Genomic DNA, 19,048 nt, shown 5'->3' on the forward strand with positions numbered 1-19,048 from the left:
ATAACTCTACCAGTCTACACACAGGTTTGATAACCCTATCAGTCTACACACTGGTTTGATAACTCTACCAGTCTACACACAGGTTTGATAACCCTATCAGTCTACACACTGGTCTGATAACTCTATCAGTCTACACACTGGCTTGATAACTCTATCAGTCTACACACTGGTCTGATAACTCTATCAGTCTACACACTGGTCTGATAACTCTATCAGTCTACACACTGGCTTGATAACTCTATCAGTCTACACACTGGTTTGATAACTCTATCAGTCTACACACTGGCTTGATAACTCTATCAGTCTACACACTGGTTTGATAACTCTATCAGTCTACACACTGGTCTGATAACTCTATCAGTCTACACACTGGTCTGATAACTCTATCAGTCTACACACTGGCTTGATAACTCTATCAGTCTACACACTGGCTTGATAACTCTATCAGTCTACACACTGGTTTGATAACTCTATCAGTCTACACACTGGCTTGATAACTCTATCAGTCTACACACTGGTTTGATAACTCTATCAGTCTACACACTGGTTTGATAACTCTATCAGTCTACACACTGGTCTGATAACTCTATCAGTCTACACACTGGTCTGATAACTCTATCAGTCTACACACTGGTTTGATAACTCTACCAGTCTACACACAGGTTTGATAACCCTATCAGTCTACACACTGGTCTGATAACTCTATCAGTCTACACACAGGTTTGATAACTCTATCAGTCTACACACTGGTCTGATAACTCTACCACATCTGGAAGTGTAATGGTTGCTGACATGTGAGCTCTGGCTCTGACCAGGCATCCTGCAGCGTTCCAGAGAAGACCCAGTCCCATGTCCAAATAAGGTCCTGTCTGTATGTGTGTGGGTGTAATTATGTCAGCGTTCACTTTGTTACATGTATATATATATATATATATATATATATATATACATTGGCGATTTTATAGGGGGGGCAGGGGGGGCAAGTGCCCCCCCTGATTGGACAGCCCAACTCTGCTCAGATTCTTAAAAAAAACAAAACAAAACAAAACAAAACATTTTTTTTTTTTTACTAATTAACACAATTATTAAATACATAATTGTGGTTTGTACCAGTTTGTGTTAGATCATCATTAATTTTAAAAGTGTATTTATTACTTAAACTAGGCTACCTTTAAAAATATATATATATTCATAATCCACTAATGGCACAACTCGTCCATCGAAAAAAATGAGATGTACTGCTCAGTGCTCAACAAGCTACAACTAGCCAACCTGCTCACAATGGCAAAAAGAGCTATAAAAACAATTTACCACTTCTTCATAAAATAAAATAAAATCTGGCAATGCTAATGAAACTACCACTCGAAATGACAGCGCAGCAGGTGCAATCGAATGCAGAAGTGCTCCAGAGGCTATCGAAGCTAGCACTAACACTATCACTAACACTAGCACTAGCACTATCACTATCACTAGCACTAACACTAACACTAGCACTAACACTATCACTAACACTATCACTAACACTAGCACTAACACTAGCACTAACACTAGCACTAACACTAACACTAGCACTAACACTAGCACTAACACTAGCACTAGCACTAGCACTATCACTATCACTATCACTAGCACTAACACTAGCACTAACACTATCACTAACACTAGCACTAACACTAGCACTAACACTAGCACTAACACTAACACTAGCACTAACACTAGCACTAACACTAACACTAGCACTAACACTAGCACTAACACTAACACTAGCACTAACACTAGCACTAACACTAGAACTAACACTAACACTAACACTAACACTAACACTAACACTAGCACTAACACTAGCACTAACACCAGCACTAACACTGGCACTAGCACTATCACTAGCACTAACACTAACACTAGCACTAGCACTAACACTAACACTAGCACTAACACTAGCACTAGCACTAACACTAGCACTAACACTATCACTATCACTAGCACTAACACTAGCACTAACACTAACACTAACACTAGCACTAACACTAGCACTAGCACTATCACTAGCACTAACACTAGCACTAGCACTAACACTAGCACTAACACTAACACTAGCACTAACACTAGCACCAGCACTAGCACTAACACTAACACTAGCACTAGCACTAACACTAGCACTAACACTAGCACTAACACTAGCACTAGCACTAACACTAGCACTAACACTATCACTAACACTAACACTAACACTAGCACTAACACTAGCACTAACACTAGCACTAACACCAGCACCAACACTAACACTAGCACTAGCACTAACACTAGCACTAACACTAGCACTAACACCAGCACTAGCACTAGCACTAGCACTAACACTATCACTAACACTAGCACTAACACTAGCACTAGCACTAACACTAGCACTAACACTAGCACTAACACTAGCACTAACACTAACACCAGCACTAACACTAGCACTAACACTAGCACTAACACTAACACTAACACTAGCACTAACACTAACACTAGCACTAACACTAGCACTAACACTAACACTAGCACTAACACTAGCAACATCACCATCGGTGAGGAAGCTAGCACCAGCAGGCAGTGTCAGTGTGATGTTGTGATGTTGGGTATAATGGCCTAGTGCTCGGTCATAAAGTCATATTGACATGCTCGTGGTGTCTAGATGAAGGTTGATGCATTGTACATATTGAATTGTCATACGGATTTCTTATTAGCATACTGTTCACAACTGGTATTCTTTGTAAATAGATGGGACGGGACGGCAGAACTGGTTGTTTTTTTTTCTCACGTCAAAATGTTGCCCCCCCTCCTCTCAGAGGGTAATATCACCTATGTCTGAGAGTCTAGTTTAGCACAGGATAGTCTAAATCAGGGGTGTCAAACTCATTTTGCTTCAGGGGCCACATAGAGCCCAATCTGATCTCAAGTGGGCCGGGCCAGTAAAATAATAGCAAAATAACCTAGAAATAACGTCAACTCCAAATCTTTACCTTTGTTTTTCAATATTTCAATATTATGCCTTAATTTATCATTTAGCCTATATATGTGCATTATAACTCACAGATCACAGTGGATCTACAAAGGCACAAAACATTTATTCACAGATAGGCCTATGGAACTGAAAAAATGGCATTTCACTTTGATTAAAACAACTTGTTTATTTTAATGTACAGTAGATACATTTTCACATCTGACCACCTGAACTGACTCACCACACTATGCACAAACTAAAGTGGGAGCTATGAAGAACGTTATCACCCTGCCTTGTAAATGTATTAAATTTGTACATTTCAAAAACCCATAAAAGTGATAGCAGTGCATGAGCAATAGAGTTACACCAGACCAAACTATTTTTTGCTGAAGCTGCTGACTGATATTATACTGCACAATGTTCATGGTCTTTAAATATTACATTACCACAGTAAATGTTATTTTTAACAGAACTGTATTCTTCAGAGTGCTCTCATCAATTGCAACCGAAAATGCAACAAATGACTTGACTTTGTGATTCATTTGGCTGTCCAAGTCTGCCGAGAGATCTGAAATTCTATCTGCGACAGTGTTCCTCGTTAGGCTAATGTTGGCAAAGGCCTGTCGCTTTTCAGGGCACACGATTTCTGCAGCCTTCAGCATGCATGTTTTCACGAACTCGCCCTCAGAAAATGGCTTGGATCCTAACATTAACTCGTTAGCAATAAGGTAGCTAGCTTTCACCGCTGCATCACTGACCTCTCGGCTACGGGTAAAAACAGACTGCTGTTTCTTCAGACCCACTAACAATTCATTTATCTTCTCTATTCTCAGTTGTCCTCGCAAATGGTTGTATTTTTCACCATGATGAGTCTCATAGTGGCGTCGAATATTATATTCCTTGAGCACTGAAACTTGCTGATTACACACCAAGCACACAGGTTTCCCTTTCACTTCTGTGAATAAATAAGAATCAGTCAATTTTTCTTGGAAAACTCTGCACTCTGTGTCAACTTTTCTCCGTTTTGACAGACATTTTGGTAATGACGGTGCAACCGTGGGTAATTTTGACAAGAGCTTAATAACGATAAGGCAAGATTGCCAGATGATTCTGGGCGCGTTGCTGTCACGTGCTGTTTATTTCCGGATCTCTCGTTATGTCAGTGCGACCTCTGCTGGACAAATTTGGAATATCTGTTCCTTTTTATTAATTTTGGACGTCGTCTCGTGGGCCGGTTTGAACCATCTGGCGGGCCGGTTTTGGCCCGCGGGCCGTATGTTTGACACCCCTGGTCTAAATGCTGCTTAATAAACCTATATAAACATGATGACTCTACTGGACTATAGAATCACTGCCAAACTCCCGACATGCTGCTGAGGAAATAGTTACTTGTTATATATTCAAATGTTTGGTGACATTTATGTTACTCACTATTGAGATGGAAGTGTTTATGACTGCTGTTGTTTAAGTGATCGGTTAGTGGTTTTCTCTCACCTACTTTTACATCTTAAGTGGTTGTTATTTACCTAAACAGTAAAATAAACACAAGAAAATTAAATGCATGGATCATTATTTATACTGCATGGACATTTGGGATATTTGTTAATTAATTAGCTCTTTTCCCCCTTCACCCCCCCCCTCCTCTTCTCCATCCTTCTCCTCCCTCTATACTTCTCTCCCTCCCTCACTCCCTCCCTCCTCATCTCATCAGGGTTCTTTGCAGCAGCCAATTTGTGTATTTTCCGGGATATCATGCATTTCACATACTTTCTCAAAACATTCTGTAGGCATATAGAAGCTGCGTGTTTAATGGATGTTGCGGGATAGCCAAGCACACATTAGAACATCTGGTCCAAGTCCCTCATATCCAAGGCCCCGTGCGTCATGGCCTATATAATCCAGCTATATGTGCCTGTATCGAGGTCTTGTATGGGGTCCATTGATGGGTTTCATGTGATTCGATAATTATAGCTACAAACATGATGATTCGGCAAATCAATAATCTAACTTGCTGCCGTATTACTCGGTTCACCACGGATCTTTCAAACGGAAAGATCCTTTCCAGTAATCCAAACTCCATATCCAATTCCTGTTTTGATTTTTGTTTGATCATTGACTCACACGAACAGACTAATTCCGATTCCGATTTCAGAACGATTAAACTGTAACATAGCCTAGGCTATTTGTATTCGTTGGCGTATTCATAAAAACATCTACACACCCGAATATCACAAACAAGAACTTCTGCGTAAGGATTGTTGACATAAACCCATTCTTACGTGTCATATTCAAGTCTCGTCATAATATGGGAGCTATAACGTGCGGGAATGGATGAAGGACTTAAAACAAATTGATAATAAGGACTGTATTGGAACATTTTAACAGAATTAGATTATTGAATAGAGAATATTATTTAAAAAAGAAAAGGGCAGGAGTTCTGGGGCTATACCCACGCCCTAGCGGCATATCTCAATAAAGACTTTTTAACTTTTGGCAGTTGCTTTATTTTGAACGAGAGAATATTATTATAATATTAACGCCAAATCCAGGATACTCGTGAAGGCGCCTGCGTTGCTATGAACCAGACCTGGAGTAGTGAAAAAGGTGACGACATACAAAACTAAAACCCTCTAGATTCACTGAAACTACCATGGTTAACATAAAAAAGGTGACTGTAGCCAAAAGGTGACAAGTTTGCAGGTCCGTTGAACGGAACGCTGCTCGGCTGCTAGAGACAGCTAATTTAGGCAACAAAACCTTTATTGAGATATGCCGCTGTGCGCGTGGGTGGGCTCCCCAGCTCAGTCTTGTTGTTCCGATCATGGTTTAATTTGCAATAGCACCTTCATCACACCTGTCTGAAAGTGCCAATCAAGTGATTTACAGTGATTTTAGAAAGTAGTTTTGTCAAAAGAGCCTCGCAAACCGTGACGTCACAGAGCGCCCTTGTGACGTGGGCCAGGAGGAGTATAAAAGCCAGAGAGCGACCGAGGAAGAGCAGTCAGAGAGAGACAGAGGAAGAGCAACCAGAGAGCGACAGAGGAACAGCAGCCAGAGAGCGACAGAGGAACAGCAGCCAGAGAGCGACAGAGGAAGAGCAGCCAGAGAGAGAGAGAGGGGGACGTCTTCCTCTCTTTCCCTGACTCTCTCTCGTGGGCTAGAGAGTGAGAGAGAGGAGAAGGAGGTATCATCTCGACATCTCCTCCCCCCCCTTCTCTGTCTCACTGAGAGAGATTCAGTGAGAGAGTCCTCCTCTCTTTCGCTGAGTCTCTCTCAGTGAGCCAGAGAGGGGGGGAGGGGAGATGTCAAGGTGGTATCTCCTTCTCCTCTCTCTCTCTCTCTGGACCACTGAGAGAGAGTCAGGGAGAGAGAGAGAGATGTCCTCTTCTCTCTCTCTCCTCTTCCCTGGCTCGGAGGAGGAGGCGGTGGTGGTGGCAAATTTAAAAATAAATAAAAACCGATTTTAATCATAAAAACTGATTCTGATTCTCATTGTAAGCTATAGTGTTATTAAGATATCCATGTTAGCATATAGGAGTACTGTTACTATAGTTACTGTTAGCACTTCAGACTTAGGGGCTGGGCAGCCTCAGCCCTCCACCTCTGACCAGTGCTCCACCTCTGACCAGACCTCCACCTCTGACCGCTGACCAGACCTCCACCTCCACCTCTGACCAGACCTCCACCTCTGACCAGACCTCCACCTCTGACCGCTGACCAGACCTCCACCTCTGACCGCTGACCAGACCTCCACCTCCACCTCTGACCAGACCTCCACCTCTGACCAGCCCTCCACCTCTGACCAGACCTCCACCTCTGACCAGACCTCCACCTCTGACCAGCCCTCCACCTCTGACCAGTGCTCCACCTCTGACCAGACCTCCACCTCAGCCCTCCACCTCTGACCAGACCTCCACCTCTGACCAGTGCTCCACCTCTGACCAGACCTCCACCTCAGCCCTCCACCTCTGACCAGACCTCCACCTCTGACCAGTGCTCCACCTCTGACCAGTGCTCCACCTCTGACCAGACCTCCACCTCTGACCAGACCTCCACCTCTGACCAGACCTCCACCTCAGCCCTCCACCTCTGACCAGACCTCCACCTCTGACCTCCACCTCTGACCAGACCTCCACCTCTGACCTCCACCTCTGATCAGACCTCCACCTCTGACCTCCACCTCTGACCAGACCTCCACCTCCACCTCTGACCAGACCTCCACCTCCACCTCAAATTTAAAAATAAATAAAAACCGATTTTAATCATAAAAACTGATTCTGATTCTCATTGTAAGCTATAGTGTTATTAAGATATCCATGTTAGCATATAGGAGTATTGTTACTATAGTTACTGTTAGCACTTCAGACTTAGGGGCTGGGCAGCCTCTGACCTCCACCTCCACCAGACCTCCACCTCCACCTCCACCTCTGACCAGACCTCCACCTCCACCTCTGACCAGCGCTCCACCTCTGACCAGACCTCCACCTCTGACCAGACCTCCACCTCCACCTCTGACCAGACCTCCACCTCCATCTCTGACCAAATGTTAACGGTACAGTCGAGCTCTTTGAGTGTGATCTTTACTAGCCTGCTTTGTCTTGTCAAAGGAAAGGAAGCTGAGCCGGAATCCACAGACGTCACCTACCGCGAGATCGAGGCATAGCGCGAGATCGGAATCAGTTAAACCTGGCTACACCCAGGTTCTGTGCAGAGAGGGTCTGTCTGGACGCTGTTACTGGGAGGTGGAATGGAGTGGTCACACTGTTGACATTGCAGTCTCGTATAAAATCATCAATAGAGAAGACAAAACCTATTTTGGTGGAAATAACAAGTCTTGGATGTTGCGGTGCTCTGGTGACGGTTACAGTTTCTACCATGATAAAGTTGAGACTAAAGTATCAGGCACTCGATCCTCTAAAATAGGAGTGTATCTGGATCACAAGGCAGGTTCTCTGTCCTTCTACAATGTCTCTGACACACTGACCCTCCTCCACAGAGTCCAGACCACATTCACCCAGCCACTCTATCCTGGGTTTCTGCCTTGGAATTGGGGTAGTAGTGCAGAGATTAGTAAACTGTGGTAGAGGAGTGATACCTTCTTTCAGTCTATAGAATGAGGCTAGCCTTTCTTTGAGCATCTGAGAGCATTGGCGATTTTATAGGGGGGCAGGGGGGGGGCAAGTGCCCCCCCTGATTGGACAGCCCAACTCTGCTCAGATTCTTAAAAAAAAAAAAAAAAAAAAAAAAACCTTTTTTTTATTTTCTTTTTTACTAATTAACACAATTATTAAATACATAATTGTGGTTTGTACCAGTTTGTGTTAGATCATCATTAATTTTAAAAGTGTATTTATTACTTAAACTAGAGAAGGGACGGCAGAACAGGTTTTTTTTTTTTCTCACGTCAAAATGTTGCCCCCCCTACTCTCAGAGGGTAAAATCGCCTATGTATATATATATACAATTCAGCAGGAAACCGGTGGTCTGTCCGCTCCGAGTAGGAAATGAGTCCTTACCCCAAGTGAAGGAGTTCAAGTATCTGGGGGTCTTGTTCACGAGTGAGGGAACCATGGAGAGGGAGTTTGGCCGGAGAATCGGAGCAGCTGGTGCGGTTCTGCAGTCGCTTTACCGCACTGTTGTGACGAAAAGAGAGCTGAGCCAAAAGGCAAAGCTCTCGATCTACCGGTCTATCTTCGTCCCCACCCTCACCTATGGTCATGGAGGATGGGTCATGACCGAAAGAACGAGATCACGGATACAAGCGGCCGAAATGAGTTTTCTCCGGAGGGTGGCTGGGGTCTCCCTGAGAGATCGGGTGAGAAGTTCAGTCATCCGGGAGAGCCAGTTGAGGTGGTTCAGGCATCTAGTGAGGATGCCTCCTGGGCGCCTCCCTAGGGAGGTGTTCCAGGCGTGTCCGGCTGGGAGGAGGCCGCGGGGTAGACCCAGGACTAGGTGGGAGGAGGCCGCGGGGTAGACCCAGGACTAGGTGGGAGGAGGCCGCGGGGTAGACCCAGGACTAGGTGGCGGGACTACATCTCCGCACTGGCCTGTGAGCGGCTAAAGATTCCCCAGGCAGAGCTGGTTGATGCTGCCAGGGAAAGGGATGTCTGGGGCCCCCTGCTGGAGCTGCTGCCTCCGGGACCCGACCCCGGATAAACGGATGAAGATGGATGGATGGATGGATGGATGGATGGATGGATGGATGGATGGATGGATGGATGGATGGATGGATGGATGGATGGATGGATGGATGGACAATTCTATACTGCACAGTTACTGTACATATAGATATATAGTATCTAGCCCCTGATATCCCTTTCTCTCCTCTCCAACTTCTCTATAATTCTCGACTGTTGAAACGCTAAATTTCCCCAAAGTCTTATCTTGTCTTATCGTATCTGATTGACTGCAGGAGCAACTGGTTGTGTTGACTGTGTGTGTTTGTGTGTCTATGTATGTGAGTGTGGAGGTGTGTATGTTCTTTAATGTCTATAACTGAAGTTGTGTGTATGAACATATTGACATGTGTAGTGTTAAATTGTGGTAAATTGTGGTACGAAGTGACAATAACTGGGAGGTATCTGCAGTATGGATGTGTGTGTTGGTTTACATAGCCTACTATATAGGATAGTCTGGCTGATAAGATGATAGTCAGGCTGATAACATGATAGTCAGGCTGATAAGATATTGTAAGGACAAGCGATAACAATGTAGCCTACCTGTAATGTTTATATAGGGTGAAAATAAACGTTATACTTTTCTACTGTCTGTCTGTCTGTCTGTCTAATCTATCTAATCTTATCAATCAAGACAGTGTACCCATAGGCTCGCCTTGTGGCTTTAGGGGGGCGGGCTGTAGTCCTACGCAATCAGAATCGTCCAATGAGAGGGCCCCGTTCAGAGATTACCCCGTCGTGCTGAAGAATGTGCACTATTGAATTTTACACCACTATTTTTACGGAGCGAGTGAAAAGGCTATGGAGGCCTTCAAACTTCACTGCTATGCAGACTAACCCACCTTAAATACGAGTAGCTGTGTTCGATTCACCCTATAGTTTTGAAATGGATAAACCCCAGATAGGATTTAATGGGTTCTATAGCCTAACAGCGCCTCCTCGATATTGTGATCAGCCTATTTCTTCCCAATGCAGCTCTTTCAAATGAACCTCTGATCTTCGAACAAAGGTAAATAAGACATTTGTACAAAATCGCGTACACGATGAATATCATAAATAGAAATATGTCCGCTAGAAACTCCAGTATGTGCTTGTGAAGCAGGTGTTTATCTGACTGACCGAGACGTGTCCTTCTTATTGTCCGGGTGTTTCAAACCCGCACAGAAACACAGGGAATCGGGCTGTATGTTGAGAATGGTAGATTATTATATATATAAATGACCAGCCTGTACATTATTATATATATAAATGACCATCCTGTACATTATTATATATATAAATGACCAGCCTGTACACTAGTAGTTGGTATGCACGTGCATATAACTGCATTTCAGACATTTTTTTAGGGCTTTCCGGTCAATTAAGAATTGTAACTGACAGCTACAGTATTCAGTCATGGTCAATATGATTTCAGTGCCGTGACACCTCCTCAGACTAGCTCTACTATACACCTTCACTACCTCAGACTAGCTCTACTATACACCTTCACTACCTCAGACTAGCTCTACTATACACCTTCACTACCTCAGACTAGCTCTACTATACACCTTCACCTCTACTGAGACTAGCTCTACACCTTCACCTGAATACTGAGACTAGCTCTACACCTTCACCTCTGAATACCTCAGACTAGCTCTACACCTTCACCTCTGAATACTGAGACTAGCTCTACACCTTCACCTCTGAATACCTCAGACTAGCTCTACACCTTCACCTCTGAATACTGAGACTAGCTCTACACCTTCACCTCTGAATACTGAGACTAGCTCTACACCTTCACCTCTGAATACTGAGACTAGCTCTACACCTTCACCTCTGAATACTGAAACTAGCTCTACACCTTCACCTCTGAATACTGAAGCACCTCGATACCTCAGACTAGCTCTACACCTTCACCTCTGAATACTGAAACTAGCTCTACACCTTCACCTCTGAATACTGAAACACCTCGATACCTCAGACCAGCTCTACACCTTCACCTCTGAGTACTGAGACACCTCGATACCTCAGACTAGCTCTACACCTTCACCTCTGAATACTGAAACACCTCGATACCTCAGACCAGCTCTACACCTTCACCCCTGAATACTGAAACACCTCGATACCTCAGACCAGCTCTACACCTTCACCTCTGAGTACTGAAACACCTCGATACCTCAGACTAGCTCTACACCTTCACCTCTGAATACTGAGACTAGCTCTACACCTTCACCTCTGAGTACTGAAACACCTCGATACCTCAGACTAGCTCTACACCTTCACCTCTGAATACTGAGACTAGCTCTACACCTTCACCCCTGAATACTGAAACACCTCGATACCTCAGACCAGCTCTACACCTTCACCTCTGAATACTGAAACTCACTGTGACAGTTCATTTACAAGAGTTACAGAGTTATAGAGATATAGACCACTACTGGTTAACAGAGTTATAGACCACTACTGGTTAACAGAGGCCATGCACATTGAACCATGTGCATTATAATGGGATTCATGTCTTACTGTGGTCAAGCGCTTGTAGTAAAGAGGGCTATTGTTACAGACATTTTTCATGAAGCTATTTAGATTTAAAAATTACAAATAAAAAACGTTGCATGTAGCCTAGGTTTAACTGGTTTACCCCAGTCCCCTCAGTTTAAAGTATAACTTATTCTCTGTCTTATGCCTCTGTTAACCAGTAGTGGTCTATATATAGTATATAATTCTATACTGCACAGTTACTGTACATATAGATATATAGTATATAGACCCTGATATCTCTTTCTCTCCTCTCCAACTACTCTATAATTCTCGACTGCTGAAACGCTACATTTCCCCAAAGTCTTATCTTGTCTTATCGTATCTTATCTCATCTTATCTGATTGACTGCAGGAGCAACTGGTTGTGTGTGTGTGTGTGTGTGTGTGTGTGTGTGTGTGTGTGTGTGTGTGTGTGTGTGTAGTCAGATGAGTGTGTGTGTGTGTGTGAGAAGGTGTGCTAGATGTGTGTATGTGTTAGCATGGGTGTGAAGGACAGGTGTGCCGTGTGGAGGGATTTTTTTTTTTTTTAAGTGCACTAGAACACATCTAGTCTCTGCTACTGCACAACTCACTACATCAGCTTCTGCAAGGAATGCATCATACTCACCAAAAGGGTGCGCTGTTTCTCCACCAACAAACCATGGATTAACAAGGACATTCAAACCCTGCTCCTGCACAACCTGTCACTCCTCCTTACCCTTCCAATACGGATCTACAAACATTATCATCCGGTGATTAGATTAAAGATCAGATCCTCACCAGGCAACAAGCCCCATCAACAATTATTCATATCAGTTATTTCATTAGCAGGCCTAGTTTACCTGCTGAGGCAGTTGAACAGCGTTCACTCAGGTCCTTGGGATCTGTCAGTCAAATGCACACTTTTTATACACATTCTCTCACTCTCTCGCACTCTCACTCTCTCACTCTCTCTCTCACACTCACTCTTTCTCTCTCTCTCTCACTCTCTCTGTCACACTCTTCCTTTCTCACACTCTATCACCCTCTCTCTCTCACTCCCCCTTTCTCACTCTCACTTACTCTCTCAGTCTCTTTCTCTCACTCTCTTTTACATACTAGTATTCTCTCACACACTCTCACACACTCATTCCCTCTCTCTCCTTCTCCCTCTCTCTCTCTCTCTCTCTCTCCCTCTCTCTCACTCTATGGGTACATCTAGGGGTGGGAATCTCTAGGCACCTCATATTTAGATTCTGATTCAGATTGCAACAATGCGATTATAAAATGATTATCGATGATAAAACGATTATAAAATGATAATCGATGCATCTTGATGCATCAACATGTTTCGTTGGTGTCTCATGTTTGTTGTGTTCCCAAAGTATTTCATGTTATCTCGACACAACGTGCGTACTGTGTGGCTCTCTTGAATTTTCAATTCAATTCAAACTTTATTTCAGACACAGCCAGCAGGGAGGTCCATGTGATTGATGAGGTTATTGTTTGGTTCCAATACATAACTCTGTTATTCCTTTATGAGCTGGTCATGACACAGTAGATCATTGATATAGTCTCAGCTACACTATATTTTACCCTAACAGTTGTATTACAGTAATGCTGATCATACAGATATAATATAATCCTCTTTTGCTGCATAGCTTGCGTCTAGACATTTCAGCAGTTAGATGAAATGTTTCTGTGTTGCGTTTCCTCCAGGGTGTGACCACCTTCCTGCCGAGTGCGGTTCCCAGAGGGCCATGCTGGGACCATGAAGGGCCCTGGATCCCGATGGGCCTTCTCCCTGGGCTTCCTGGTGGGGGCCCTCAGCCTGCACTTCGCCCTGCGTCAGGTCTGGTTCAAGAGGAGCTACCTGCTGGAGGAGGAGGCCCCTCAGAGCCCGGCGTCCCCGGAGGACAGACAGGCCGGTGAGGAGTGGAGACAGGATGGAGCTGCCCTGGTCAACCTCCACCACCCGCATCACATGGGTAGGCTGGTCAACCTCCACCACCCTCATCACATGGGTAGGCTGGTCAACCTCCACCACCCTCATCACATGGGTAGGCTGGTCACCCTCCACCACCCTCATCACATGGGTAGGCTGGTCAACCTCCACCACCCTCATCACATGGGTAGGCTGGTCACCCTCCACCACCCTCATCACATGGGTAGGCTGGTCAACCACCCTCATCACATGGGTAGGCTGGTCAACCTCCACCACCCTCATCACATGGGTAGGCTGGTCAACCACCCTCATCACATGGGTAGGCTGGTCAACCTCCACCACCCTCATCACATGGGTAGGCTGGTCAACCTCCACCACCCGCATCACATGGGTAGGCTGGTCAACCTCCACCACCCTCATCACATGGGTAGACTGGTCAACCTCTACCACCCTCATCACATGGGTAGGCTGGTCAACCTCCACCACCCTCATCACATGGGTAGGCTGTAGGAGGATGGGCTCTAAAGACAAGGCTTAAGTGACTGGAGGTTGAAGTGTGTGAACTAAGTCTGAACACACACTACTGTACTACACTCCACTGTAGAAAATAAAGGCAGTAAGACTTGGACCCCTCATTCAACTGTAAAAATAAATGATGATAGATGATAAATGATAAATGATGATGCTCGCTTAATTTTTTGTGTTGTCTTCCGCTGTGTCGTTGAAATTTCCCAGAATCCCAATTATCCTTCACTACATGGCGTGGCGCCCTCATGTGCAGTCAGACCTTAAATCATGATTACCTTTCACGCAACTCCCGTTGAAAATGTTCATTCCCCCGAAAAAAGTTCAGTTCCATTAACAAGCAATTAATCGAGTAACCAAATCTTACTCGAGTAAATTCTTATCGGCAATTAATCGATAGTCGATTAACTATTAACATCCCTAACGGCTATGATCAATCAAGAGGGATAGGGCAGTGTGCTCCTCTGTGAAAACAGCATCTTTGTAGAATGCTTATTAATTACACCAACAAGTATTAATGTCTCGTCGACACCAGAGCATTAAAAAGAGCTTGTAGCTGAGGGTAGCTCCTCCCATAGAGGCGTGTCCACACCTGGTTCAAACCCTGAGCATGTGCTGAGATCCAATCAGCATGTTTCTATGGCCTGACGGGTATCCAGACTGAGACTGTACCCAGCAGACAGAATGTCGTGTGTTCTTGCTGCAGGTGAGGACAGCACTGTGGCAGACGGGCTGTACCAGACGGTCCGGATCCTGTGCTGGGTGATGACCGGACCCGGTAACCTCCACAGCAAGGCCCGCCACGTCAAGGCCACCTGGAGCCGCCACTGCAACCTGGTTCTGTTCATGAGCTCGGTGGACGACCCGGACTTCCCCACCGTGGGCCTGGGCACCGGCGAGGGACGCAGCCAGCTGTACTGGAAGACCATCCGGGCCTTCCACTACGCCCACCAGCACCACGCCCACCAGGCCGACTGGTTCCTGAAGGCGGACGACGACACCTTCGTGGCCGTGGACAACCTGCGCTGGGTCCTGTCCAATCACACGCCGGAGGAGCCGGTCTACTTCGGCAAGCGCTTCAAGCCCTACGCCAAGCAGGGCTACATGAGCGGCGGGGCGGGGTACGTGCTCAGCCGAGAGGCCCTGAGCAGGTTTGTGGAGGGGTTCCGGACCAAGGTGTGCACCCACAGCACCCCGGTGGAGGACCTGGCGCTGGGGCAGTGTCTGGAGAAGATGGGGGTCCTGGCCGGGGACTCCAGAGACACGCTGCAGCGGGAGACCTTCCACCCCTTCGTTCCAGAGCACCACCTGACAGGGAAGTTCTCCAAGAGCTTCTGGTACTGGAACTACTGCTACTACCCCATCGTAGAGGCAAGTCCCGTTCTCTCTGCTCTATGTCTAGTACAGTAGTTTAGTATGCTTGAGGCTAGTGTCCTGGACACAGTTTAATCCTATCAAACGTGTAGGACTGAGAAACACATTCAATGGACAATCTCTGTGCGTATGTTTTTAGGAATAGACACATGTAGGTAGGCACTAAAGAGTGAGTTTTTAGGGCTTTTTCGAAGTTGTCTCACAATACAATAATGTCTCCCAAAGTATTATGCGTTAACAATTTCAACCTTCAGAGAGAATTATCAGCGTATTTAAAACATTGATTTGATACTGAGAGTGCAAACCTTACCGTGTTGCAGGTTGAATGTTTTTGTTTTCTTAAAATCTCAAAAAAGGTGCTCAGTTCGATTTCTCTTTTTTTTTTCGGCCACTAGATGGGGCTGTGGTGCATCGTATCAGATATAAACAAGTGGGCGTTTTCCCTCCATAAGGTGCCGTTCAGGGGGTGGGGCGCTCATATTAAAAAGAAATTCAGCATTAGCTCCACAGGCACGACACCGTTGGCCATATCTTCTGTACAGATAGTTATAACTCCCCTTGACCAATTTATTGCATATATTGGGGTTTTTTTCTTACAAAGAGTGCAGTAAATCGAACAGAGCATCTTTAAGGGAGAAGATTGGCAGATGAAATATCCACCTTTCTGTGTATATTAGGTTTGTATATTAGGTGTGTATATTAGGTGTGGGTGTATGTGTTTTTGATAAACACAAACTATATCCTGGGATGCCACTGGAGATGTCCATGTTTATGAATACTGTATGATCTCATCTGTGAGCCTCTGCTTCCTCGGACAGGAGATGAGATGAATGCTTTAGTGGATGATTGCACTGGAGACAATGCCCTGTCAACAATGGGGAAAATTAGCCAATTTGTTACAGATGATGCAGATAATTCATTGTTCTTTGTAATTTTAATAAGACGGGTCTATTACGGCTCGGTCAGACAGACCGACCGACTATTCAGACACACAAACAAGCCACTCCTCTCTGTATAAAGACAACACCACAACACATCCATCTTGGATAACAAGCTCATTTAGTATCCTCATCAAACTGTCTCAGTGGACGACGCTTGCAGACATAAAAATGGGAACAAACACCTCAATCAAAGCATGATGTATGATGTGAAGTGTTGGTTTCTCAGACACAGATTATGTTCTGAGCTAAAGTACTGATGCTTCTTCATCCAGAAAGAGGGTCAACCAGGTCCAAGAGACAGTAGGACTGGACAGTGGAAACACATGGAAATGTGCTGCTGTAGTTGTGTTTTCAGCTGTACTGTAACCTGTGTGTGTGCGTGTGTGTGTGCGTGTGTGTGTGCGTGCGTGCGTGTGTGTGTGTGTGTGCGTGTGTGCGCGTGCGTGTGCGTGTGCGTGTGTGTGTGTGCGTGCGCGTGCGTGTGTGCGTGTGTGTGTGTGTGCGTGCGCATGTGTATGTGTGTGTGTGTGTGTGTGTGTGCGTGTGTGCATGTGTATGTGCGTGTGTGCGTGTGTGCGTGTGTGTGTGTGTGCGTGTGTGCGCGTGTGTGTGTGTGCGTGCGTGTGTGTGTGCGCGTGCGTGTGTGTGTGTGTGTCTATCCGCAGGGTCCTCAGTGCTGCTCAGACCTGGCCGTGTCCTTCCACTACGTGGAGGCAGAGCTGATGTACACTCTGGAGTATTTCACCTACCACCTCCGCCCCTACGGCTACAGGTACCGCTATCGGCCCCCGGGGCCCCGAGGCCTGGCCCAGGGGCCCCAGACACACCCTGCAGAGAGAGGCCCCCAGCTCAGCCCCACCGGCAGGGCTGACGGAGACCAGCGGAGAGCTGAGGCTGAGTCTCTGAGAGCGGAAACCCTGAACTCAACAACAACAACAACAACATCCAACAGGACTGCTGGTCCCCAGGAGACTCAGCGATGACGGAACTGAGACTGGAGACAGGCTGGACCATGACAGGCTGGACCGTGATAGGCTGGACCGTGATAGGCTGGACCGTGATAGGCTGGACCGTGACAGGCTGGACCGTGACAGGCTGGACCGTGCAATTACAAGGGTCCAAATTAGCTTTTTAATTTTTTTATTATTTTGGTGATTTATTGTTGATTATTGCACTTAGAATGGAATATGAAGGGATGTACACATTGAGAGTAAAGAGTTGAAATATGAGTCCTGTGAATCGTAGACTGTATTGCACAAATATGGTAGAATACTGTATCATTACTGTTGAGTATTTGATGGTTGGTGTAGTTGTTGTTGTAGTAGTGGGCCATTTACATTAAAATGCCCATTTATCAAACAACCAATCGGAATGGAGTATTTAACCAAGCCATGGTATAAATAATATGTTGATTGTACAATTATTTTTGAATCACACTTATTTTTGGTCTGAATTACTTTGTTTACATTGTCAACTCCCTGTTTCCTGAAGCTCAGTCTAATTCTGTGTGTGCACGGTATGACAACTCATGACCCGCTAATCAAGAACAACAGTTGAAGTTAAGCCTGTACATCTTATATATTTCATGTTTGAGAGGTGAAGTGTCATTCTGGGTCCTCCATGTAGCATTTACTGCTGTTTTTCTCCAGTTACGTTGTTGTTGTGCTGAATGCATTCAGAATACACTCGTACATTTAAAATCACTTTCAATGAGATGGAAACAGGTACAGGAAAACTGGTACAGAGGTACAATAAGACTGTGGGTTAGGGTTTTAACAGTTAAGTCAGGAGATCCCAGCCTACACATCTGTGATAATAAGTACAAACAATTTGTTAAATTAATATTTTATTTACAAAAAGTATGTTTATATCTTGAACCCCTGGGGGAAAACACTATGGTAAAGAAATATATCTCATTAGCTGTCATGGTTTGATTTCTTCTAGCAGATAAACTTGTAGAAACGGTATTCTTTGTACTGTAGCTCATGTGGTGTGATTATCCTCTTACATGTGCTGCTGTTACTGCTCTGTTTTCTGAATTGACTTCTGCAATTCTTTGTTAGAAGAAATGATTGATGCTGTTTCCTGGTGTTGTGTGGTGATGATGTCACGGCTGGATGAGCGCTAGACGAGCCTCGGAGACGGACGCGCTCAGGAGCCACGACGGGACCTGCCGAACCACGGACCAGGGAATAAACATACACACGTTCACTATGTGTAGCATTCCTTTTTTATCAGAGGTTTTATTCTACAGAAAGAACGAGAAAATGTTCACATGAAGAGATACAGTACAGGAGCCTTAAACAGCTGCCTGTTGACCCTAGTATTAAAGAAACAGGCCTGTTAACCCGACAGTATGTTAAACATTACTCTGCCTCATCATCATCATCATAAAATGCAGCTCTGGTTGACAGGAGAGCTTCTCACCTCAGTCTGCACTTGTTGTAGAAGATTCCTCTGGACTCTGAGTCTTTCCTCCAGGGTCCTGCGTTACCCGCAGCAGAGCAGGAGAAACAAAAAAGATATTTCTCCATTTCTAACAGCTCATCCCTGTGAGAGATATTTTCTAGATTTGCTTTTCCCAACAACACACAGTCACACATCACACAGTCTCTCACCCGTCTCTG

At 45.1% G+C, this 19,048-nt stretch overlaps 1 protein-coding gene across 2 annotated transcripts; it reads left to right on the forward strand.

The window, feature by feature from the left end:
• The first annotated feature begins 9,923 nt into the window (after window positions 1-9,923).
• Window positions 9,924-18,617, forward strand: c1galt1la (core 1 synthase, glycoprotein-N-acetylgalactosamine 3-beta-galactosyltransferase 1, like a). 2 transcript variants are annotated; one of them, XM_084435783.1, is made up of 4 exons: window positions 9,924-10,168; window positions 13,356-13,624; window positions 14,813-15,477; window positions 17,087-18,617. In XM_084435783.1, exons 2-4 carry the CDS (start codon window positions 13,408-13,410, stop codon window positions 17,402-17,404), a joined length of 1,200 nt encoding a protein of 399 aa, XP_084291909.1. In that variant the 5' UTR covers window positions 9,924-10,168; window positions 13,356-13,407; the 3' UTR covers window positions 17,405-18,617. The 2 variants fall into 2 exon arrangements, with proteins under 2 accessions (XP_084291909.1, XP_084291910.1); XM_084435784.1 differs by lacking the exons at window positions 9,924-10,168; window positions 13,356-13,624 and adding an exon at window positions 13,948-13,972.
• Window positions 18,618-19,048: the final 431 nt, after the last annotated feature.

Source organism: Borostomias antarcticus, assembly GCF_949987555.1.
Source record: "Borostomias antarcticus genome assembly, chromosome: 3".
Classification (NCBI taxonomy): domain Eukaryota; kingdom Metazoa; phylum Chordata; class Actinopteri; order Stomiiformes; family Stomiidae; genus Borostomias; species Borostomias antarcticus.